Source organism: Argentina anserina, chromosome 3 (genome assembly GCF_933775445.1).
Source record: "Argentina anserina chromosome 3, drPotAnse1.1, whole genome shotgun sequence".
NCBI classification, from domain to species: Eukaryota; Viridiplantae; Streptophyta; class Magnoliopsida; order Rosales; family Rosaceae; genus Argentina; species Argentina anserina.
Window position 1 is genome coordinate 14,531,596 of NC_065874.1, and position 27,186 is coordinate 14,558,781.

The window sequence follows — 27,186 nt, forward strand, 5'->3', positions numbered from 1 at the left end:
CTACAAACTAACATGAAAGTTGTCATCCCCAACTTCCCTAAGATACATGACACATGACACACGTACCTTTATTAGAGGTGTAGTGGACAACCCCCACTACTAGGTAACTGACTTCTTACCAATGTTCAACCTTACTCTTTTCCTACAAATTGAGTATGAGATGCAACTCCATGAAAGCTATCTTAGTGTAATATTCAACTATCAGCAGATGCAATGCATATTTCTTTATCAACAAAAACAATCAGTTTGGCATTTTACTTAATCTAAAAAGCCTTGGCATTAAAAATTTCATTTGAGTTCAACCTCCGAAGTAGTACCAACATTCTAGTACTTTGTGCACTTTTAGGATTCATGAATCTCACCAAATGATTGGTGAATACTATGAAACCACAATAATAGTGACCTTACTTACTGTAACAAAAGAGAATCCGTTGTCAGACTTACAAAGGATGTGTTTGGTGCAGCTAAGCTTATTAAAAAAGTTGGTTTATGCTCATTTATGAGAATAAATGGCTGATAAATAAAAGTAGATAAGTGTTTGGTAAACTGGCTTTTATAAGTGGATGTTTGTAGCAGAAACCGTGACAATGGTTTGGTAAACTCAAACTGACTTATAATTTTTTTTTATAAAATGACCAATTTGGACTTTTAAGATATTTTCTTTTGATTTTATTATGAGACAATGTTGGGAAAATTATGACATGATTAATACTAATTTACCGGCCGTGTCATGCCCCAGGACCACTTCCGGTCCCGAAATGCAGCAGTAATCGCCATAGTTCTAAGTTAGTACAAATCGATACAGGATCATACGCATCGATAGCGCAAACTTACGACTACGAGGCTATGAGGATAAGTAAATAATGGTAAATTTGGGTTAAAAACAAATGAAGCTCAATATATTTACGAAATATATACGAATAAGCAGAAGGTCGCAAATAAAATGAAAGTTCAAGTATGACATGAGAAAAGTGCGTCATCATAATAAATACGGGCCAAAGGAAACAACCACACGACTGAAATGAAAAGTAACAGAGTACGCGTCGTGCAATTGTTGAAGTAGAAACGGAGATCGGGTAAATAAGAAGTTACACCGGAAGCTGGCTCCTCGGTATCGAAAGTGAACCACGAGCGATGCAACACCACTAGCATCTAATCCAAGTCCTCGCGAACCGACTGCTAGGTACCTGAAAAGTAGAGGTGAGCACTCGTCCTCACTAACCCGATCCGGGTGAGACAACCCAAACGTAGTAATAAGTCACACAGTGCCGAACATCAAGACAACGGAATCACCGTGATGGTGCCTGGACATCAGGACGCGGGATTCACCATATAATAATAAAACATGCGGTGCCAGACATCAGTACACGGAATCACCGACTTATAATCAGCATAAAATAAAAGGGTCAGTCTGGAGACAATATGACCGAAGTAAAGTGTCAATGAATGCAACATGCGATAAAGACGTATAGCATATACATTTTATATATAGAAAACTACTAACTCGAAAGTACCGGCTCACCCTACCTGATATAGCAGTGTCGAAGTCCGCGCCCCAAGTCACGCGCCACGTAGAATCACGTCCCGCAAGAAAGTCTCATAGCTAAACAAATAACAAAAAGGGATAAGTAAGGGTCACGACGTTTTTAGTCGATTTAGTAATTGATCGTCGATTTGACTAGTTTGACTACCCGAGTCGAGGTCTCGAGATGATCGGTTGATTTTTCTAAAGGTGAGTGTGAATTTATTTTATAGATATTTGTATCTTAGATTTAAGATGCGAATGATCGATAATTGGAAATCTTAAATTTATTATTCCGACATGTGACGCTTAAGAGTTTCTCAATTTCCAATTCGGGCATAAATCGAGTTTAAGGTTTAACCATAAAACTAAAATTACGTTTTAGCGAAAGGTTACTAATTTTCTTTAATCCGATTTAAATTGATAACCTTAAAGGTAAAAATGTTGAAATGAGATTTAAGTAAAATTAAATTAATTACTATTTAGGTAAAACATTAACTTTTCTTCTTATTTACTACTAGGGGCAAGACCATAATTATTGAAAACCAACGAGAGTAGAAAGGTCATTTCACATGAGCAATAAAACAATAAAATGGTTAGCTTAGAAACGATAAAACATGGTTTTTACCCTTCACCTCCGATATGCAATTCCGGCCAAAGATCTGGTTTCTAACACTCCTAATTTAATATGCAACCATACCAAACGAATCGAAACAAGAAACGATCACAACAACACCGAAATCAAGGAGATTGGAGCTCGTTTGATACCTCTACGAAGTCCCGAACTCGATCTCGTCGCCTCCGAACTACAACACCTCTGATCCGAGCTACTACGGCGTTGCAACCACCTCCCATACGTCTTTGTAGTCACTCCAAGCCCCAACACAATCCAAGAAGCATCCACTCGTCTTAATAAACGACGAACATTGTCGCTAGAATTTCAAGAACTCGTCGGTGACAAGAAAAGAGGAAATGTCAAGACTTAAGGTTCCAGTCCCCATTTAAACTATCAGATTAGCTAGGAAATGAGGAGAGGAGAAGATTTTACCAAGAGGAGCTCCACGGAGTCGCCGGATTCAATGGTGGACCACACTGCTTCAAAACTCAAACTCGTCAGAACTCGCTCGAATTCAACATGAAAAGACTGGGTCTTGAAGAGCTCGTCGAGAGGAAGAAAATGGTGGTTACGCAACGAAGAAGGTGACAACAGCTGTGAGTCTCTGTGGAGAGAGAGAGAGAGAGAGAGAGAGAGAGGAGATGGTTTTTAGGTTGAGGCAAAGGTTGGGCTTTCCCTTTAAAGGAAAACCAACGGCCCTAATTGCATGATGAAAATAAAGGGCTAAGATTAAATCTTGGGAAAGACATTTTCTAAAATTACGATTTTAAAAGTCGTTAGTTGCATAAACTTGTAGGAAATCAACTGAGTGTCGGAAAATTATCGTGCAAACGCTCACGCGTTCGTGACGACGTGTTGTTGAATACAAAAATATTAAACTATATTTTTGACATTTCGAAAAAATATTGGTTAGCGATATTGGTTAGCGTGACAATTATGCCGGAAAGATAAAAAAAATCTGAGACTCACATGCCATGATTTGCTAAGACTCATGGGGAAGTGAATTTGAGATGAACTAAGACGTTTAGCATTAATAAATTATGTTTCCACGACCACATAGACAACTGAGAAGTCCATTGACAAAGATTGTACATCGATAAATGTTTATACAAATAAAGGAATAAAAGATGTTCAATCATTCTAATAAATGAGAAGCCAATGTTGCATCTTGAATACCACCATCTACACAAACATGATGAATTATGATATTTGAATTATACTTTTGAGTTACATATTTAAATAGTTAACAAATTCAAACCATTAGCCTAGTAAGCCATGAGCCCCTGACTACTACAACCAGGGGATATGATACTAACAGGAAACTTAATCCTAAGGAACTTTGAGATGTTAAGGCTAAACCAAGGCTGGTTATAGCTTCTAAACATGGTCGTGGAATATTAATATGGTCAAAAGATTATTAGTCAGTCTATTAGTCATTTCAACAAACCATTCAGTTTATCTCAGTACATTTCTCTTCAATGTTGTCATAGAATCAGGTCTTGCAACAACCCAGAATTGCTTCAATATATATAATTATATAATAATCTCTAACAGTGTGGAAACTCTACCAAAGGAGATTTGCTTCTTTAGCAGACAGAAACAATTCAAGTGATTCATTACCTTGTGCGCTGGTGCCCTTCTCTAATATTACTTATGTCACAGTTAAAGAATATTCTGACATGACTTGATTAGCCCTCTCATTACCATCTTTATCTTCATGAGATGACCTGTACAGTTTGTTAAGCATACATACCATAAGGACAAGATTACAATTGATTTAATAGTAGCAAATATAGGAATAGAGAAATATTTATGGAATCTAGAGGCGTTCTTTCACCTGCTAATGCACTTGACTAGTAAGAATATATACCAACTAACATAATTCAGATGTAGAGCAGCAAAAGTTTGAAGAGGATACAATACATACCTTTGTTTGGAATCTTACTGGCAAATGTTTTGTTGGGAGATCTCTTAGCAGCAGGAGGGGCATCGCGGGCAGCATTTGAACCCTTCTCTTGGTTGCAGGTAGGTTGCTTATGATTGTTGAGCAAAAGTTATTTGTATCTTTACATGCAGGCAAATACTAAGTTGAGTTACAGGAGTAGTGGGTACCTTGAGCATATAATCTATAATCACAGTGGTTTTCTCTCCTTTTAGTACTGCTGCCTGCAAAAAGTGAAACCATTAAAACAAAAATCCAAATTAACTTCAAATTCAGCCCAACAAACATGACACTTTATAACATGATTTAGACATTAAGGACACCCATAATCAAGAGTGTCTTGTATTCTAGTTTAAAGTACCAACATTTTTCCCTTCCAACTTTTTCTATGCCAGTGCTAAACTGCTAATTATTCTACATTTGTAAAATCAGGCAGAAGTAGATGTATAAAATTGTCTTTGATAAAGTACCAGCAATAAACCAACAGAAATGGTGGACACCATATTATTCAAATATGATCACTTTGTCAATAGAATATGTTATGAGTTTTTGATAGTTGCAGCTTTGCGTTCAGCAGTAGTTTAATACACCTACAGCTATTACTTCTACTTCACAGTGAATTATCTATACAAAACAACCATTTCACAGCTAAAATCATATTAGTCTCTTCTCAGAAACAAAGAACAAATTCTGGGGAATTGTCTACATACGATTATAATGGTAATGGCTCAAAACTTAGAAGCTAGCTAATTATTAGCATACCTCGATACCTACCATCTATGTTTCTCTTAACTGAAAATCACATATCTTGATACTCTCTCAATTCCATTTACATAGCAATGAACACACACAGAGCTCATTATATATAAACAATTGAGGGAAACTTAGAAAAAATTTCAATGGCAACAGATAAAGGTTACATCTTTACTTAATCATAAGAACCAGAGCTAAATCAGAGCAGCAATCCATTAGGAAAAAACCCCAAACTTACTATCTTTACAACTAAGTTTTGATTAAATCAAATGCCAACAATTTTACTCTTGACAATAGAATTGTAAATTTTAGAATGTATCAACATAAAAAGCACTAAGCACCCAATATATTACAAATCACAAACTCTACCACACAAACCCAGAACAAATTGATCTCAAATATTCATCAGATTCAAAGAAATTTGAAACTGAAATAGAAAAGAACTTACCCTGCAGAGAATTTTCCTAGGCACCCTTGCTTGTCTTCGATTACGATCCAAGAATCGTACTGACGCGAGGGGTGAGGCGGCGTCAAATGGAGAAATTGTGCATCTGTGATGAGAAGCAACTCCTTTGCCTGTAATTGACGAGAAGGGTTTGTGGCAAGTGTGTAATTGATTTGACGAAGTGAGGATAAAAAACCGGTATTCTCAAAATTTCATTAAACTACAGTAAGTAGCGCCACAGTAACTTCAGCGCTTTTGCTTCCAAAAGGAGGGGTGAGGCAGCTTCGTCTTTTGGACGAAAAAAGCCATTACTTCTGAAAGCCGCGGACGAGAAGCTGAGTTACCAAACGCAACATGCGGCTTAGCTTATAATCACCAAAGTCAATAAACACTACCAAACACACCCAAATTGGCTTGGCTTTTTTCTTTTCTTCCAAGTACAAAGTTATATTTCATACCCCTCAAATAAGTGACCAATTTGGACAACATCTCAAACGTAGAACATCCAACTGACATTCATTCAATGAGATATAGAATATCCATAGTATGATGACGAATTCCTTCTGCAAAAATTTATTTCATTTTCTGGCCAAGTTAAGTAACCAACTAATATATTTCTCCAACAAATAAGACTTCCTTGCACTAATTCAATTAAATGCAAGCAAAATCATTTAATTCTTTTTATGAAACTTACATGTCATTGACCGAAAATTATGTGTTCCAAAGTCACCTATCCCAAAGGATTGATCGCTCTTTGTTGACACCTCTGGCTGGGGAAAATCACTTGGGTGACATCTGACAACAATCTTGTTAATACAATCCGACAAGGCAATAATCTGAGCAATCACTCACCAGTCCATTAGAACCTCAAGTTGGGGAAAGATCACTCGAGACCAACTTTACTGCTAAACATGCATTAAATATCAAGAGCTTTAAAATAACTAGCTTTTACCCATGAATATTTTCATGGAAGTTAATTTTGATCATAATTACTCTCTACACACTACCCATGCTTCGTTTCCACAATTATCTCTTTTAAGTTCTTTTTTTATTTTGACTTTTACCTTACAACCCTTATGTTTGTTTATAAGAAACTGATGGCAGAAAAATAAATCTTTCAGTTTATAAGTTGGTGGTACTCTCATGCTCGCTTTATAGGAATAGAGATAAATTATTTTAAGTGAGTACCCTTAACTTCAAAAGCTAGGGTTTCAATTGGCTATCTCGCTACAATTGTTAATTTGTACCAATAAGAAGTTGTGGAACTGATAAATAAAGGAAATCACTCAAATTCCAACCCGGACTTGTCTTAGAGTTTAGAGTTATACCAAAAGAGAATTTAGGTTTAGGGCTTTGCAAGTATCTTGGATTTTCACTTGAGTGCCAATTATCTTGTTAACACAATCTGAAAATGCAACAAAGTAATAAACATAATCCGACAAGGCAGCATATGGAGCAAGTCAGGACTAGTCCATTGGAAACTCCAAGTTGAGCAAAATCACTTGAGACCAACTTATCACTGAAATGCTTATAATATCAAAGGCAACCTTTCCAACAGACCAATTGGCACTACTCCCTTCAGACTCACTGCTTTATAATAACGGATTCCCTCAGTTTAGTACTTTTAGTATTAAGGGATCAATTGGCAACCTTGCCACATTTACTTTGTAACAAACAGAAATTTTGGAATTTTTTAGAAAAGGATATCACTTACATTCCAACCGGAATGTGTCTTTTAACCAAAAATAACTTAGTTTAAATTAAAAGTTGCACTAATCGGCTTATCTTGCAACTTCAAAAGGATGCATTTTCACAACCGAAGCTGTAACTCGGCTGAGTATATCTAATAATCTATATTATCTTCGACATTATTTTTAGCAGTATAAGGGAACCTTGATGATTTCTATCTGTGAAGGATTCTTGTCCCAATGTCCCTCAATTAATTGCGCCGGCCCAGGACGGCCGGAATTTGTAAATTCTAGAATCTGCAAGTTTCAGTGAAATTTCTGAAATTTTACAGATTCCGGCTGTTGTAGGCCAGCACTGGAGCTTTGGCTAGCTTAGATAGTAGCGCCGGGAGAGGGGAGCAGAACCGATACTATCCGCGCTGTAGTTGCGCGGATGTCCACACCTGATAACCATTATATATATATATATATATATATATATATATATATATATATACACACACACACGAGTTCCAGGAAGAGACGATTTACCATATTTCCTTCAAGAAGAATTCCTTCGCCCTTCTAGCTAATTCAATTCAGTAGCCGCATCTCCAAGGACAATATGAGCTATTCTTCCACAATGCCTGATAGTGGAAAGCTAAGCTCTGAACATGTAATACTAGTCAAAGCTTATTGACACCTTATTACACTTTTTAAAAGTTCTAAAGAACATTATTCTAAGAAATTTGGAGAGGTAAAACAAAACCAGCTCCAGAACTTATAAATCTCCATATGATCTGCAGATAAGTTACCTTGTACGTGTGTACTCCGTTATAAATTGCCCTTTCACGGTCATCTTATATACTATCAACAGTCCGAAGCAACCTACATGATAAAGCACTTAAAGAACAAGACCGAAAAGAATACCGGAAAAGTAAATATATAGGCAACTATTTGGGAATAAAACATATTCTAAGACCAGTTTTTTCCTTAATGAAGAGTAGAATGTATGTGTCAAGTTGGCTAAGCTCAGTAAGCACTCAATGTGCTTGCAGAGTATTAAAAATTTAAGAAAAAAATAGCCACATAAATAGCACCTGTAAATCTGTAATATGGCAAATTTCTTGTATGTTCAAATAGTTTGACACCCATTTGCAACTGTCTTGATGAGGTCCTTTTTTTTTTCTCAAGATCATCTTAGCCTCCAATTTTTTTTGGCTGGAATAATTTTCTGCCAAAAAGCATGAACTTAAGCCATTTTGCATGCAATGCTAGTATTACAAAACCAGATGGCCAAAAGGGATTCCTGCATCCAATACAGTTGGTTCAAAACAAAGATACACCCAAGTTTTCAACACCGACATAGTCCTATCAGGATACATGTACATATATGTGTGTGTATGCGTGCGCACACATAATTTCTAGATTATTTCAGTCTCTTCATTTTTTTTCTTTTTTTCATGATTTTCTGCTAAAAGATGCCAAAGAACATGAATTATAGCCATTTGAAATGACAAGTCAACTATAAACAACCTAATAAATTACAGAGATCCAGATAGGCAAAATGGATTCCTCAATCCCTGCCCAGTACAGGCAGGTCAAAACCTATACTATATACATAATATATATATGTATACTTATAAACAGAAAGATATATATATATATATATATATAGAGAGAGAGAGAGAGAGAGAGAGAGAGCACTACAACCAGAATGAACCCATTCTTCAACAAGAGCTTACCAGTAAGAATTAGGACAGTTCCTTTGGCTTCATTTGCAAAGATATCAACACCACAAGAAAAAACAACCAGGAAAGATATAGAAGAAAGAACCTGCGAACATTTTATTCAAGTTATTAAAGTTGATGTGTTGTTCTAATATAAGATACTATTGACCACAATCAGAAGGCTAAGTACAAAGTATAAAAATCAAGGGGGATAAATCAACCACAATGAGAGCATTAAGTTAAACAACACCACAGGACAATGTCAGTCAATGTGAATTTTGTCTACATCAATAGTCCTATAACATAAAAGTCACAGCATTTCTATAACCCACTTCTTAATGCCATCAAATCTACCAGCCCTAGAAATGATACCATCACCAAAGTTTATTAGTAAGAGAGCAGCTTACCGAAGTCGCCGACTAGACGTACACCAAGGGCAATGATGTGAATCTGGAATAGTATCATGAAATTACTAAAGAGAACTTGTAAAATTATTACAGCGGCTAGCATAGAATACAATGAGTAGCAAACAACGCAAAATTAAAAGTCACAGACTGTAAACTGGAATCAATTGGCGAGATTGAAATAACGTCGGTATGTCAAAGGATCAAAATACCAACAATTTTACTAACATAAACCAAGAAGGCACCAATCTGCGCAGTCAATGACTGGTTTGTTGGAACCTCATGTTGAGCAAAATCACTTGAGATCAACATGTTTGCAGGATACTTTTAGTCTCAGGGAAACATTTTTCATATGACCAATCGAGACCAGTTATCACTTTGGATTAGAGACATCCTTACAATGTCTTTCGTCCACGTCAGTTCTGAATTTGGTTTTTTTTTAGATGCATATTTAGCATTACATAGATGATATGATCTCAATTGCACCAATTCAAGCCAAGAAAAATCACTTGGACAATCTTATCACAGTCCGACAAGGCAACAATCTTAACATAATTGGACAAGGCAACAATAATCATAGTTAAAACACCAATAAGGCAACAATTTGAGCAGTCAACCACTTGTTTTGTTAGAACCTCAAGATACGCAAAATCACTAGAGATCAACAAGTCTGCAGAATGCTTTAAACCTCAGGAAAAACTTTCAAAATGACCAATCAAGACTATACCATCCATTGAAATAGACACATCCTTGCAATGACTTTCATCCCCCTCAGTACCAAATTTGGCATTTCCCTTGACAGAACTACTATAATACTCATTACATCGATGGGATACTGTAGGCTTGATAGGATACTTCATCTATAACCGAATTATAACTACTACATGTTGGTATAAACCAGTCATTCAATGTAATAGGTCACAGCCCAGAAAATGCAATACAAGTTTCTTTATTGGTGATAACACTCAATTTGGCATTTTGCTGGATACTAAAGTAACAGCTCAAATTTTTAGTTTTTTGTTCAGTCATAGGAGCAAACAAACTCAGAGTAATGAGCAGATGATTGAAACCACAATTGTAGTAATGTGACTGACTGTATCAAAGTCAATCCACCAAAAGACTTACCAATTGGCTTTCCATTTATTGCAAGTTCAATGGAAGATCTCTAAATACCCTCTTCCCTTTGATAACCAACCTAGACAACATCTGATAGGTCGAACATCCACCTAAACCAGATGAAGTATTGAACCTCCTACATAATAGGATCCTGAATTCTGTCTTCTTTTTATTATGTTGCCAAGTTAACTAATAGATATCTCCAGCATATAGACTTCCTTTGACCAATTCAAGAATATGTCATTTAAATCTTTATCCGTTCCCAAATCACCTATTTCAAAGGGAAGAATCTAAGTTCTTTGTTGACACCTCAAGCCAGGCAAATCACTTGAATAGTAACAATCTGATTAATAAGATCCGACAAGGCAACAATTTGTTCAACATATATAATTGGACAGGGCTACAATCTTACTTGAAATATCGCTAAGGCAACAATTTGAGCAGTCCCTGATTTGTTTTGTTGGAATCTCAAGTTAGGCAACAATCAGTTAAGACGAACACGTAAATCTCATAAGGCAGTCTTTCCGAGGGACCAATTGGGACTAGTGTTTAAAAGCTCACAGCTATGTGACAACAAATTTCGGCCGGGACAGCATGAAACACAGTCAAAAATGGTTCCTCAACCCCAAAAAAAGAGGGAGCGCCAGTGTTTGAATTGTGATTTTCATGCATAAAACTGTCTGTCATAGTGCCCAGTTAATTTAAGAGAGGCAAGATCGAAGGGTCTGAATATAATAGATCAAAAACCCTGAAATTGAATTATAAACGAAAACAGGATCAAACCCTAGATCAATATGAATAGATTGATAAAGACAACTAAAGCCGAATCAAAAGTAATTGAAGAACAGAAAAATAGTACATAAATAAAGAATAATTTACCTAGTGGTGGTGAAGCTAAGGCGAAGCTAAACCAATAAATCTCTCTGTGTTGGCAAAGGCAACCCAAACTTTGAAATTCAAAATTGAATAAGGGGGAGAGAGAGAGAGAGAGAGAGAGAGAGAGAGGAACCCAACATATCCCCATCAGTCCAGCTGACTAAGCTTCAACTGTTGGCATATATAAAAAAGTATGTCAGTAAAGAACTTTAGGGTACTCACAGAGTATTAAAAATTTTAACAAAAGGTTGCCACATAAACAACACTTGTGTATGATTAAATTCTGTATGTTTATATAATGAGCACCAAGAGCAAACGAATGATAGTATTATAGAAGCACAAATATTCTTTAGACCATTAAGTGATGAAAACAAATTTAAAGAGAATTCACATATAAACTATCTTAATAGAGCCATCAGCCTCAAAATACAATACAAGTAAAAAATAGTGCATATTTACATGCCATAAATGGTATAATAGAAGGAGATGCTGAGAACATTTCATTCAAGATATAAAGGCTATTTTGATAAATAAAAAAAAAGATATAAAGGCTATTGTGGTGTTTTAATATAAAATTTCTATTAGATCTCACATTACAGAACAAGTATGACCATAACATTTAAAATAAATATCACTACAAGACAATGTCAGTCAATAACAATATTGTCTACATCAATATTTAAAGTATTGAATCTATTGATATAGCTTCAAGTGTGCACGCCAAGTACAAGGGTTTGTGTGTGCTTTAATTAAAATTAATAATAATAACGCACAATACCTTATTTTTGTAGTTGTAAACAACATTAACTTAATCATGTCTGATATAATATCAGCTCTTAGGCTCTTACTACCACAGTCAAACTCTAATTCAATTTGAATAACTACTGAGAATTGCACTCACAACTGTCTCTAATACACTAAATGTTAAACAAAGGCATGATGATAATCGTGATCAGGTTCGTGTTAAATTTTTCGGCAAGTTGCAATATTACCTTGCTCCCATCAATTAACAATCTCAATTTAATAAGATCTGTATTAAACAGTCCTTAGCATACTCATATCACCAATAATTTGTTCCTTTAACTGAAACTCCATAGCTACAGAACTTAAACCAATTATACTAAGATTTTAGAGTTGAAAAAAGATTACCGTTGAGTTGCTTGCAGGGGCTTCAATGGTGTTTTCTTTCAAGGTATGCAGCTCAAATTTTCAATGAAATTCTGGCTCAATTTGTTCTGTGTGTACCCCTCAAGCTGCACAAAGTCACTTGAGTGGCAACAAAATAATTTAAACCGAAAAGGAAACTTGAGATCAACATGTTTGCAGAATGCGTTACTCAGGGAAACCTTTCCAAATGACCAATCAAGACTATTATCCATTCAAAATAGACACATCATTGCAATGGCTTTCGTCCTTGTCAGTGTCAAATTTGGTATTTCCATATGCATGTCAGCATACATAGAAGAGATGATATCCATTACACAAAGCAACATATACTCAGCTAGAATCAGATGCAGTTCTCCCTTTGAGTATTATTTATGTTTGACAATTTAAAAGTGTAAAGAGTAAAGAAAGCCGAAGAGTGAGGACAAAGCAAGATAAACATTTGTGCACCAAGCAGTAAGAGACACTCAATTTTCACCGATTTTAAACTCATCAGCCTCAGAGATGGCAGACAAGTGAGACAACATTAATACTAAGATACATTTCCCTTGAAATGACTCATTGCATCAATGGGCTACTGTAGGTTTTGATAGGGTATATCATTTCTATCCGAATCGTAGCTACTACATTTTGGTATAAACCAGTCCTTCAATTTTATAGGTCACAGCCCAGCAGATGCCATAAAAGTTTCTTTATTGGTGAAAGCAAAGACTTTGGCATCTTGCTAGATACTAGAGTAAGAGCTAGTACCACATTTCTAGTCTTTTTTGTAGTCTTAGGAGCAAACAAACTCATAAAGTGGTTGGCAGATGATTGAAGGCACAATAGTAGTAATGTGACTGACTGTATCAAAGTCAATTTATCATATAAGACTTACCAGTAAAGCCAATTCTTGGAAGTACAATGCAAGATAACTTAATACCCCTTTTCCCTTTGATAACCAACCCAGATCTAATCCCCACTGATTGATAATCAAAGGGCAAATCCCGAACCCAAAGCAACGATTATATCTGAAATTAAATTAAACCAAAAACGAATATATCTGTCTTTCTTTTATATCTGTAGCCAAGATATACTCTCCAGCCTATAGACTTTCTTGCACCAATTCAATGAATATGTCACTGATATTTTTATCTGTTCCCACATTACCTATTCCAATACCAGCTTAATAAACTCTTTGTTGGCACCTCAAGTCAGGAAAAATCACTTAACTCGCAACAAATTTTTTAATACAATCCAACAAGGCAACAAGCTTACTATCATAATTGGACAAGGCAACAATCTTAATTTAAAACCGATAAGGCAACCATCTTAATTAAAAACCGATAAGGCAACCATCTTAATTAAAAAACCGATAAAGGAATTTAAGCAGTCAATGACTTGCTTCGTTGGAATATCAAGTTGGGCAACAATCACTTGAGACCAACATAATCGGAAGGCAACAATCTTAGTTTAAAAACCGTTAAAGCAACAGATGCAATACAACAAAAGCGGTCAATTTGACATTCTGCTGCATACTGAGTAAAAGCTAGTACCACATTTCTAGTCTTTTGAGCAGTCATAGGAGCAAAGAAACTCACAAAGTGGTTGGCAGATGATTGAAACCACAATGGTAGTAACTGACTGTATTAAATTGAATCTACCATGTGGTTGGCAGATGATTGAAACCACAATAGTAGTAATTTGACTGACTGTATCAAAGTTAATGTATCATAAGACTTACCAGTTGGCTTTCCTATTCTTGCAAGTACAACGTAAGACTCTTGATACCCCTCTTCCTTTTAATAACCAACCCGGACAAGATCTTATAGGTAGAGCATCCACCTTAACCAGAAGATATATTCAATCTCCTACATAGTATGATCATCATTTCTGCCTTTCTATTTATTCAGTAGCCAAGTTTATTAACATATATGTTCTCCAACATATAAACTTCCCTGCACCAATTTTAATGAAATGCCAATGACCCCAAGAAAGTGTATATGCTGCCTTTCTTTTAATTCAACACCAATATATACTCTCCAGCATATACACTTTCTTGCACCAATTCAATGAATCTGTCACTGACATCTTTATCGGTTCCCACATTACATATTCCAATACCAGCTCAATAAACTCTTTATTGGCACCTCAAGCCAGGAAAAATCACTTAACTCGAAACAATCTTGTTAATACAATCCGACAAGGCAACAAGCTTACTAACATAATCGGACAAGGCAACAATCTTAGTTAACATTATTGGAAAGGGCAACAATGTAAGTTAAAACCCGATAAAGGCAACAACTTGAGCAGTCAATGATTTGCTTTGTTGAAATCTCAAGTGGGGCAACAATCACTTGACCAACATGTAATTAACAGAATCGGACAAGGCAACAATCATAGTTAACATAATCGGAAGGCAACAATCTTAGTTTGAAAACCGTCAAGGCAACAATATAAGCAGCCAATGATTTGCTTTGTTGGTTCTCAAGTTGGGCAACAATCACTTGAGACCAACATTAAATCTCACGAGGGCAATCTTTCCGAGGGACCAATTAAGACTAGTCTTCTCAAAGCACACAGCTCTGGAAAAACAAACTCTCTCAACAAATTATGGGAATGATTAAAGATGAAAACCCTCAAATTCCGACTGGGTCATCGTGAAATTCACAAACTCAAAAATGGTTCCTCAACCCCAATAAAAGAGGAAGCAACAGTAATTGAAATTCGGAATTTCATGCATAAAAATTGGATCTTTAATCAAACCCACTAAATAAATGAGGCAAAAATCGAAGGGTCGAATCCCTACGAATTAATAATCAAAGGGAAAATCCGAAACCCAACACAACGTATACATCTGAAATTGAATTAGAACAAAAACAAAAAAAAAACCTAGATCGAAATGAACCGATTGAACTAAAAATTGTAAAGACGATTGAAACCGAAACAAAAGTAATTGAAGAATAGAGAAATAGATAGCAAAACTGACCTTGCGATGGCAAAGCTGAATGCATCTCTCTCTCTCTCTCTCTCTCTCTCTCTCTCTCTCTCTCTCTCGTTGCAACAGAAACCCAAAATTTGAAATTCAAATTTGAAAGAGAGAGAGAGAGGAACCCAGAACTTGAGAGATTCCAAATCGAATGAGGCAGCAAACTTCTCTCATTTATATTTATATAACGGCCAAAGAGTGAGGAATTTGACGCCGTCACACACTAAGTTGTTTCCTTGCCTTTGTCTCCCACTCTGATGGCAACACCTGTCTTCGAACGGCTGCCGTGACTTCACCTCCGTAAACTTTGTCATTTATCTCTACTACTATAAAACCAGCATCTAATTTCTGACCGCGTCAACTCTTAACTAGGGTTTAAATGTGGTATTGGTCAGTGGTTCGATCGTTGACAGATGCATTACACACTCCAGTGTGTCTGATAGGCCTATTATAGCGCAAAGCTCAGTCGTGTTGGGCCACTGGAGGTATTACTGTGGCCAGGGCGCCCATGTTGTAATGGCCTGGGTTGAAATCATTTCACATGGGCCTCATCACGGATTAGTCACATGCCGGAGGAATTACCTTTCGGGCTGGGGATACCCTGATGTTCCGATTGTAGACTGTCACTGCTCGCGCTCGTAAGAGCCCCATGAGACTAGGGGCCCCCATATTTGAATATGGTTCCTCGTCGTGAAATATAAAAAAATAAAGGTGATAGAGCGTTTTGTTAAAACGTCTATAATAAACCCTGTAAAACATCATCGTTAGTATAGAATAAGCAGAGATCGTTCAGTCCGGGGAATTGAAGAGAACTCTAAACTTTTAGTGTTAACAAATAATGGGGGGTTTAAGATTGATTATTAACTACTAAAATAAAATCTAAATTATTATTTACATGATCGACTTCTCTTTAACAAACTTAAACCAAATTTACCATTACACCACATAATTACAAGTTCGAACCTATCATGCATTCTAATTCAACCAATTATATACTTTTTAGACACCAATACAATTAGAGCCTTAGGGGATCATCTAATCGTGCAAAATTTCAATTAACATTTAGATTGACTTATGGCCTAATCTAAATTTGCATGCAATCGAATTCAATAACACTTAGAGTATAAATCAAACAAGATTACATTTAAGCATTAAATCTTTGTTGGAGACATGTTTCATGTATGCCGTCACCCACCATGGTTTCACATGTAAATTTCCAGAATTTTTACCACTTTTAATCAACACAAATCGAACCTACTTAGGGCATGATTCGATTTGTGTCAATATGGTTGATGAATCTAGCACTCAAACACAATCTTAGGGAATGCATCCAAGCACTAAATTCATATGCACATATCTGAAAATTATCTAAAAGTATGAGAAAGATGATTATAACACAACAATAGAAATACAAACTCATTAATTATAGAAAACCATCAATTCGGCAAAGATCCAAAAATCCAATAAAACAATCTGAAAATTCTAAAACAAATACAAAACCAATATTTCCACATAAATAACAACTTACAATCCACATAGACAAAGAATTGTAGATTAATATAAATAGACGAAGCCATGGAGATGAGTTGCGAGAATCACACGTTGTAGGAACCTTGGAGGTGTGTCTTCAATACTGAAACTCGGTGGAAATGATGATAGTTTTGGGGTGGACGGCTTGGCTAATTTGTGAGGTAAATTTATGGTGGTGTTTCGGTAGAGTTTTGGCTCTTGAATGCTAATGAGAAGTGATTTTATTTGAGAGATGAAGCCATGTATATATAGAGGAAAGATGGAGGGTTTGAAATTACTTCTTTCTTCCTATAATAATGTCATGCTTTAATCTCTTAAATCATGGAAAGTTTTATTCCCTAAAACATGCCATGCTTTAATCCCTAAAACATGCCATGTTTTATGCCTTTAATGATCATCTTCTATTTAATTGTTGCATGACTTGGCTCCATCTTTTTTTCTTTAATTATCTCTTCAATCCAATCTGAAAATAAGAAAATAAAATCATAAGTAAGAGATAATTAGTTTCAAAACCTAACAAGGATTCCTAATCAAACTAGGACTCTAAACTAATTATGCGTTTTAACTCATGTAAACACAAAAATGCATCCAATACCGCTCAAGACTCTTACTACGACTCAATGACTCAATAGTACAACAATAAGGGCTAAGCAAAGTACAAATTGAGGTAAAAACATGTTAAGAACGTCGCACAAAGTGCTCTTATCAAAAGCCAGCACCAAATTACCACCAAATTATGAACTTCTAAATATGTTCCTTTGTAGGTTTACTCTCACACATAGGCATAAGAACAATTACGTAAAAACATTAATTGTGTTTTTTTTTTCAAAACTACCCTTCGTGATAAATAAAATTATATAACAACATTGCATTTTAAACTTAAAATTAAACGCTGCAAACGACAAAACATGTGTTATAAAATCATGTATATCGCACGGGTACGAGACTAGTATAATTATATGCATTCCATTCTAATTAACACTAGAAACCACTCACGTAAAAAGTTTGTAGTTATTTACATGAAAACATTAGTGGTAAAAATATGAAAAAATTAATATTTTTAAATTTATTTATTTAAGTTTCTACTATAACACCCCTAATAGTTTGGTTGTCAGTGGAAGTAATAAGTAGGCGTACTCGGAAGTTCACAATTTGGTGAAATTTTTTATGCCCGCTTTATAATAGTAGAGATATACGTATATGTAAATTATAAAATGTTGTGCATATATAAGGTTGTTAACGCTCATTTGTTAAAAGCATGAATGCCTCTCGGTGCTCACACAATTCACAAAGTACAATTGTACAAGTACTTGCGTTACATAGATCTTTTGTGAATTTGATATCACTACTGCTAATTGTATTATTCAAGACAATTTTCAAACTGATACAAAATAAATCAAACTTTAATGCTGCTAGGAACAGTAGGAAGAAGAAGGTTAGCTACCCTAATTCAGGAAGAAGAAGGTTAGCTAGTAGGAACCTGATTAGGATAGTACAATTTGTATTGTAGTAGGATTCATATGTATTGTAGATTTGTAGAAATGGGATTTTTTTTCATGGAGGATGTATTCCATCAATGAATAATATGATTCCTTCATAATTCTCTCTCACGTACTACAAGTCTACAACTAGCTTTTGGTTCTTTACATGGTTTCATATCAGTGTCCCAACTCCCAATCACAACTATGAATGAAATTATCCCTCATTGTGTCTGTTGAAATATTTGTTTCTTGCGGTCAATTTCGTTAATCAAATAGATCAATTTAACTAATTGCTCTTTCCGCAAAACAATATCAAGAGTCGAGATGCAAACTTGCACACAATACATATATATAGCAGTCGGCGTCGGTTGTGCCTCGCTGGCCGGCTCCGGCTTGTGGCGGTCCTCGCCTTCCTCCCGCTTTTCTTGCTTGGCAATCTCCACCGACACTCGTAAGGGTTTGATCATTACTTATGTCTTTTTTGTTGTGTTTGGTTCTTTGAGTTAGAAAATCAGCCGAGACAGATTGTTTGTGTTTGGTTGTGTTGTGTTGTTTATACATGTCTGATTCTCGATTTCGAATCAGATTTTGTTGTAGGAATTTTAATTTGCGTACGAATTTGAATTGTGGGTAGTTTTTGTTTGATTTGGGTTTTAGGAATCAAGGAGGCTGTGAAAATGGATAAGGCTCTTGCGGCATTGGGACCCTATTCGCAGGCAATCAAAGCTAACAATGTCCTCTATGTGTCTGGTTGTCTTGGTCTGATTCCCGAGGTTTGTTTTCTTCCAAGTTATGTTTTTGTCACCAGTTGGAAGCTATCAGTAGTTGATGTATGATAAAATTATGTCTGAAATGTAGACCGGAAACTTTGTCTCTGATGATGTTGAAGGTCAGACGGAGCAGGAATGTTGATATGGGATTGTTATTCGAATTGCCTTGGTTGTACTTTTTGCTATAATGAAACTGTGTTACTTTTTATGGTGAAATCTAAATCTTATAGACCAGATATCTTAACCTCGTAGTCGTGAAGTGAATGAGCACCGGAGGAAAGTAGTAAACATCCTGTTTTAGAATTTCTCAGTTGTTGGATTACTTATTGTTGATCCTAATATAGCATCTATATAAGATAATACTGTAAGTCAATTTCCAGCAGCATTGGAGTTAAGATACCCAAAAAATTTGATTAGTTGATTTTCTGTTAAGTGTAACCTTGAATGATTGATATAGTATACTTAACCCTTGATTCAAAAAGTAAGTACCAAGCCAAGTTTACAAGTGAACACACTTAATTATTAAGATCTCTACAGAACATTACTGTGGTAATTGTTACGCTTCAAAGAGCAAGAAAGGCTTGCATTAATGTTATTCAAAACCTTTCCCCGAAGATAAACTACCAGCTTAACTTGTGTTTTGTTATTTTCACACGAGACTTCACTCAATTCAGTTAATAGCTGTACAAGGTAGGCTGTTTAAATTAAAATTTGGGTTTATAAATTGTTGAAGGTTCTCAAGAATATGGGAGAAATATTGAAAGCGAGTGGTGCCGATTATTCATCTGTAGTTAAAACAACTATTTTGTATGACTTCTTTGTCTCTTTGCTCAAATCTTATGTCTACAAACTAGTAATGCAGTGATAATCAGTTACTGTTAATGCAGGTTGGCAGATTGAAAGACTTCAAGACAGTCAATCAGATCTATGCTAAATGTGAGTTGTTGTAAATATGATGCTCTACCTAGACCTAAATGTTGATATGTCATGTGCGAAATATAAATATCACACACGAGAATCCATCTTTGAAGCATGCCAAATCTAGACATTCTAAACTTATCTAGACTACAATTGTTTTTTTTTTTACAATTTACAAGTATTTTTTACACTTTACAAAAAGAAAACAAGCAAAGTAAACTATTATTTTTACCGATTTACTGTTCACTGTACCGTTCACATGAATTTATTTTTACAGATATACAATTACACAAATCACAATATATTACAAAATTAACACTTCAAAAATTGAGATTTTCTCAATTCCCCGGCAACAGCGCCAAAATTGATAGAGCGTTCTAAGACGTCTATAATAAACCATGCAAAATGTCATCGTTAGTATATGATAATCAATGATCGTTCAGTCCGAGGAATTGAAGAGAACTCAACACTCATCATATTAATGAAATATGAGGGTTTTTAGATTGATTGTTTAACTACTACTTAAAAGAAAATCCTAAATTAATTATATACAATTGATCTACAACTCAATACATCACTAAGCACTAGATTTACTCAAGATTATGTAAGACACGCACACAATGACTAGGGGGCGGCAAGTAGATTGGATATACTCTAAGTCCATCTCAATTTCAATTCTAATTAGAACCCGAAGCGGTTCATCTAATCGTTAAGACTTCACAATTATTTAGAATTAATGAAGCGTCTAATCCTAAATATATGCTAAAAAGTCTAACAACACGAAGCGTAAAAGTTAAACACAAAGAATCACAATAAACCGAATTGAAGACATGTGAATATGCATGACGTCACTCATCATATTTAAGCATGAAAATTCCTATAACTATAACTACCCTAAGTACGTAGCAATGATGGAGACAACGAAGCGTATAACTCGATCAAAGACTACTTTGGTATATGAAATCGCAACCCAATGATAGCCATGGTCGTGACAGCCTCAAGCCTTGATTTAGATGCACGAGTTCAAGGATTTAATCAAAATAAATCCTAAAGACATATCGAAATTCTATTGTCCTTAACCATAATACACGAAATCAAATCATAAACAAGAGTTTATATAATCGAAACATAAAACCAAGTAAATCTGAAATCATGTTCTTCACTTATAAAACTGAAAATAAATCCAAGAATCCTTTAATACAAATCATATATACTATAGAACTAGAAACTGAAATACAATCTATGGATGAATCACACTTTAAGAACATTGGAGGATTCGTCGAAGAGTGGTGGAATCAGTTATGGAGGAAGGGAATATGTGATGCGGTTTGTGGTGGTGATGGATAATGCTTGTGGCTTGAATTTTCTCAAAATATTTTGGCAGAGGTCCGGCTAGGCTTTGTGTATGAGATGTGATCATTTTTCTGTGGGAATGAGGTGTTATATATAGAGGAAAAACCTTATGGAGGCTGGCCACAAAGTTGAAACCAAATTGGTTTAGATTTTCTAGATTTTCGCAATTCGGCAGATCTGACATTCATGCATTATTTTCATTATAACTCTCGCTAGAAAATAGGTATTAAGGTGATTTCAATTGCATTGGAAACTAGACTTTCATAGCTTTCCTATCCATATATCACACGTTATCTGACTCATCGTGAGTTGTCTTGGGGAGTCCGTCAAATGTAGATGACATGCACTGACAGAATTCAGATTCTGATAAGGATTGAACTTTAATTACATATTTTTTCCTCATTTAATCCTGATTTGTTTTGCACGAATTTTTTCTTCTAAATTAGGGAGGCAGCTCTCTCTCTTATCTCATTGGCTGCAATCTTTTTTGACTCCCTCTTTCTTCATTTGCTACATGGGTAGCATGGCTCATTCCTCTCTTCTCTCTTGTGCCATATGTTCTCTTCCTTGAATTAAAGCTGCAATTTTCTTAGATTTTTCTTCTCATTTATTTGTTGTATGACTTGGACTTTCTTATCTCACATTTGAAACCTACGGCTTATCTCTTCAATGTGCACGGCTTCCTCCTTCTTTCTCTCCTCTTTTCAATTTAATTAGTTTCCACCTTTATCTCTTACTTCTTCTTTTCTTTCTCACGGCTGCTCCTTCATTTCCTTTCATTTGTTTCAGCTGTGCATTATCCTTCAATGACTCCTTCATGTCGTGATTCTTCATTTAATTCTTCTTGATTATCTCTAAGGGTAGCACGAAATAGGACTCCTTAATTCTGGCTACATGATCTCTTCTTTAAAACATGAAAATAAGAAAAGAAATGAATAAAGAAAAGATAATACATTAAGATAAACTTGTCATAATTTAGACAATTGTTGTCTTAAAAAGATACATTATGAAATAAATAAGCTCATTTAGATTAAGAAAGTTTTTATTTCACAACAGGTAACTGGCTCAAACAAGTAAGTTACTAGAATATGAAAGTTCAATTAAGAAAGTTACGGAATAAGAGTTTCGGTTCAAATACGATTTTCCCAATTGGTATGTGTCCTAGCCCAAAAAGGACTCTCAATGCAAATAGGATTCTTAACATATCACAATTATTACAAAAACGTCGAATAATGAAGACTCCTAATTCAACTAGGTTTCCTAGTTCAACGGAGAATCCTACTCTAAATAGGACTCTCGACAATTTCTATATTTTCAGCCTATTTTAGCACCAAAATGCAACCAACGCACCATAGACTCCTAACTTGACTAAATGACTCAATACTACAATAACAAGAGCTCAGCAAAGTACAAATGGAGGTAAAAATATGTTAAGAACGTCGCACAAAGTGCTCCTATTAACGATTACTGTCACGACCCTAAAATTTCGAGTATGAAACTCAAATTTCGAAGTCATGAAAAATACTAAAACAATCTTAATGAATCGAAATCATTAAAATGTCACAGCGGATCATTGCTGAGTTCAAAATACAACTTAGTCAAACCGATTATTACAAACCAAATTATAATTCGACATTATAACAAATGGAAATGTATAATCCTCACAAAACCTCACAAGAAAATCACACAAATTCCTCACCACAAGCTGGAAATAAATAACTTCAAGTCCTCTGAGCGGTCCGTCAATTCCCGCTAATCCGCACCTGCGGAGTTATCCACTACACCATCGAATTGGTGCACCGGGATTGTAAACACAAACCCGGTAAGCTTTACAGCTCGTATGAGTAAAATAAAAATATAACTCGCATATCAATATATACGAAAATCACAAAACACGTCCGAAGACAAAACACGTCCGAAGACAAATCGCGTCCGAAGACAAATTCGGACAAATCACGTCCGAAGACAAATCACGTCCGAAGACAATCACGTCCACAGTGATGTGTGCCTTCTATTTTAAAATTCCATGTATCGCCACCGATTGTTGTAGCAATATGGTTGTCTGCAAAAAATAAAAAGTTCACTAGATTGCATGTAGAAGTTTAGAAGTCAGTGAAGATATAGCAGGAACTATGAATAGGTTACTTAAACATATCTAGCAGTCTTTCTAATCTTCGGTGACAGATTTGGCATCAAATTACGTATTACTCTTAGTTATGTGTATTGTGTGCAAGTTTGCAGTATCCACAGGTTGGTCTCGACTCTTGATATTTTCCTGCGTAAAGAGCCATTTTGTTAAATTGATCTATTTGATTAGATTAATGGTTGACCGTAAGAAACAAATTCAACAGACACAATGTGGAAAACTTTCTTCATAGTTGTGATTGGGAGTTGGGACAATGATATGAAACCATGTAAAGAACCAAAATCTAGCTGTAGTACGTGAGAGAGAATTATGAAAGAATCCTATTATTCATTGATTAAATACATCCTCCATGAAAAAAAAATCCCATTTCTACATCTTCATATGTTTCTACTACAATACAAATTGGATTCTCCTTGTCCTATTCCAACTAGCTAACCTTCCTCTTCCTGAAAGAAAAAAAACAAAAACGCCCCACAAAGGGATTCCGTGAATCACACAGAAGCCTAAACCCATTTGGTATCGTAAATCCTAGTCCAAAAGTGAAATGAGACGAGTCATATATAAGAGGGTGCCCTGCGTTGTGATTCTTCACAATCTGAATTCTCAAGCAAAGAATTTCGTCGTGGTTTTTCTATCGGCAAAGATTCAAACGATGCAGACGCCCATAGCGTTTCATGAAGGATGGGAAATTTTGCTGAAGGGGTACACCAAGCTGAAAGAAATTCTCGAAGGACTACCGAGAAAGTTCACCTCAGAAGAATACATGGAGCTTTACTCTATTATCTACAACATGTGCACCCAAAAGCCCCCTAACGACTACTCTGAAAAGATCTATGATGAATACAAAAAGCTCTTTGAAGAATACATCGACTCCACGGTGTTGCCTTCTCTGACAGAAAAGCACGACGAGTTCATGCTGCGTGAGCTTGTTCAAAGATGGTCCAATCACAAAGTCATGGTCCGGTGGCTCTCGAGATTCTGTCACTATCTCGACCGTTACTACATAGTTCGGCGGACCCTTGATTCACTCAAGCTTGCCGGAGAGAACGAGTTTAAGAATCATGTTTATTTGAAGATGCATGCCAAGGCGAAGGACGCTTTGCTAGCACTTATTATGAGAGAACGTGAAGGAGAGCAGATTGACAAAGCGCTGATGAAGAATGTGGTCGATATGTACGTGGAGATTGGAATGGGAGGTATGCAGAATTACGAGGAGGATTTCGAAAAACACATGGTTGATGATTCTGTGGAGTACTACTCTCGAAAAGCCTCGGTTTGGATTGTGGAGGATTCTTGCCCCGAGTACATGGTGAAGGCCGAGGAGACCTTGAGGAAGGAGAAGGAGAGAGTTTTGAATTACCTTCATTCGAACAGCGAGCAAAAGCTGGTGGAGAGAGTGCAGAAGGAGTTGTTGGTTGTTCCAGGTGCACAGCTGCTTGATAAAGAGGACTCTGGATGCTGGACCTTGCTTCGAAACGATAAGGAGGATGATTTGTCTAGAATGTTCAGGCTTTACAGTAAAGTTTCTGAAGGGTTGGTACCTGTTGCTGCTATGTTTAAGAAGCATGTTACTAATGAGGGCACAGCCTTGCTGCAACAAGCCGAAGAAGCGACGGCAGCCTCAAGTGGCAACAAGCCTAGTGCTGAAGCTGGTGATCCGGGACTAGTATTTATCAAGAAAGTAATTGAGCTACATGATAAGTACATGGGATATGTACTTAACTGCTTCCAGAACCACTCGCTCTTCCACAAGGCCTTGAAAGAGGCTTTTGAGGTGTTCTGTAATAAATCAATGGCGGGGTACTCGAGTGCGGAATTGCTTTCTACATTCTGTGATATTATCTTCAAGAAGAAGGGCGATCGCGAAAGTGAAGAGGCCATGGAAGAAACACTTGACAAGGTTGTTACATTGCTTGCGTATATCAGTGACAAGGATCTTTTCGCTGAATTCTGCAGGAAGAAACTTGCCCGTAGGCTGCTTCGTGGTGATACCGACAATCTTGATAATGAGAGAATGTTTCTAACAAAGCTGAAGCAACAATCCGGTGCACAGTTCACCTCTAAGATGGAGGGAGCGGTCAACGATATTACCCTTTCTAAGGATGATCAGAAGAATTTCAAAGAGTACTTGTGTTTGAATAATGCAAATCTAACCCTGGAATTCTCAACCACTGTTCTAACTACCGGTAATTGGCCAACCTACAAAACCTCTGATCTTCACCTTCCTGAAGAGATGGCTAAGTGTGTAGAAGAGTTTTGGAAATATTATGCTGAAAAACATAAGAGCAGAAAACTTACATGGATCTATACATTGGGTAATTGCTCTGTTAAGGGTAACTTTGAGCCAAAACCTATTGAGTTAATTGTTTCAACCCACCAGGGTGCTCTCCTGCTGCTTTTCAACACCTCGGAGACACTAAGCTTCTCAGAGATAGTGACTCATTTAAATCTTCCCAACGATGAAGTGATCAGAATCCTTCATTCACTTTCGTGTGGCAAGTACAAGATCCTTCTGTTAGGCTCTAACACAAAGACGATCTCCGCGAGTGACACTTTCACGTTCAACTCCAAGTTCACCGATAAAATGAGGAGAATCAAGGTCCCTGTGCCACCGCTTCAGGATGAAAGAAAGAAGGTGACTGAAGATGTTGACAAAGAGCGCAAGTACTCGATTGATGCTGCACTGGTGAGGATTATGAAGAGTCGAAAAGTACTGGGACATCAACAACTGCTCACCGAGTGCATTGAGCTGCTGCAGCGCATGTTCAAGCCGGACGTCAAAACAATCAAGAGGCGTATTGAGGATCTCATCACCCGTGAATTCCTTGAGAGGGATTCGGAGATCCCCAACACATTTAAATATCTCGCATGAGTTTTACTCTATCAGCTAGTACTTTATGTTTCTTTGTTCTTCTGTTACATTCAGTCAATTTATATTTTAATTTCAGCCAGCAGAATTCTTTAATTGCTTTTCCAATAACCTTTGAATTATCACCTACATTGATCATGCATGGCTATTCTTTCTTGTACGTTGGCTATTCAGTCATATTTAACTTTAATATATTTTAGTTTTTTTACTGCATGTAATTGAATTCGAAGCCAAAAATATATTGCTGTTGGCAATAGTCACATGACAGCAACAGCAAAAATCTAAGACTTAGGAATTGCGTTCCTTCATCAGGTGTACGTGCAATCGTGCATGATAGTATTATTATTATTCTCTTGTTTATGCAACTCTGAACCATGTAAGATCAACGAACTTCACATTAATCCGTGACAAAATGATCGTCTCAGAGCTTCGCTCAAGAAATCAATCGTATTACGAAAATATGTACTTGACGTTTTTAATATTGTAAATTATTTATCATAGTTGTGAAGAAGATGGTTGCTGCCCACTCTTATCAAGTAGGCCGGGTGCTCTTCTAACCAAATGGCTTAAGGGCGTGCTTAGTGTAACTTACAAACCCAAAACAACTGCACCTCATTAGGATTTAGGAGGCAAGTTTCTCACGCTCGAATCACTTTAATGCCCTGCTTAGTTATAAACCCCCGCGACAAGGCTCGACATTCTTTATCCTACTTACAACCCTCGTTTTACATCTGATTGCTTGGTTTTGTAGAGTTTAGAGTGCTATTATGACTGTTGTAGAACTGCTATGAAACTTCGACCAAGACAATATGCTATTATTAGACTGCTATGGAATCTCTAAATATGCCATATGGAATCTCTAATTATGGAACTGTCAAGCATTCCTTACCTATATTGCCCCTCCTTTTGAAATAAT

At 36.2% G+C, this 27,186-nt stretch overlaps 3 protein-coding genes across 22 annotated transcripts; 2 read left to right on the forward strand and 1 right to left on the reverse strand.

The window, feature by feature from the left end:
- Positions 1-2,753: 2,753 nt before the first annotated feature.
- Positions 2,754-15,339, reverse strand: LOC126786813 (uncharacterized). Of its 20 annotated transcripts, XM_050512751.1 has the most exons (12): positions 12,221-15,339; positions 11,075-11,242; positions 10,608-10,943; positions 9,083-9,125; positions 8,691-8,781; positions 8,046-8,254; positions 7,761-7,833; positions 5,973-6,073; positions 5,282-5,409; positions 4,251-4,304; positions 4,066-4,171; positions 3,450-3,865 (listed from the first exon to the last, which is right to left on the reverse strand). In XM_050512751.1, exons 6-12 carry the CDS (start codon positions 8,098-8,100, stop codon positions 3,801-3,803), a joined length of 582 nt encoding a protein of 193 aa, XP_050368708.1. In that variant the 5' UTR covers positions 8,101-8,254; positions 8,691-8,781; positions 9,083-9,125; positions 10,608-10,943; positions 11,075-11,242; positions 12,221-15,339; the 3' UTR covers positions 3,450-3,800. The 20 variants fall into 20 exon arrangements, 18 of the variants coding, with proteins under 18 accessions (XP_050368703.1, XP_050368704.1, XP_050368708.1 ...); XM_050512746.1 differs by adding an exon at positions 2,754-2,836 and having other exon boundaries at positions 3,759-3,865; positions 8,691-10,943; XM_050512747.1 differs by adding an exon at positions 3,185-3,320 and having other exon boundaries at positions 3,759-3,865; positions 8,691-10,943.
- A 3,199-nt stretch (positions 15,340-18,538) lies between these two features.
- On the forward strand, positions 18,539-19,934 carry LOC126787127 (reactive Intermediate Deaminase A, chloroplastic). The gene is given in 5 exon segments (XM_050513057.1): positions 18,539-18,665; positions 18,872-18,987; positions 19,073-19,135; positions 19,718-19,791; positions 19,880-19,934. Coding segments are annotated over 5 exon segments (435 nt in total).
- Positions 19,935-24,053: 4,119 nt separating this feature from the next.
- Positions 24,054-26,273, forward strand: LOC126787129 (cullin-1-like). The gene has a single exon (XM_050513058.1). The coding sequence runs from the start codon at positions 24,054-24,056 to the stop codon at positions 26,271-26,273; it is 2,220 nt and encodes a 739-aa protein (XP_050369015.1).
- Positions 26,274-27,186: the final 913 nt, after the last annotated feature.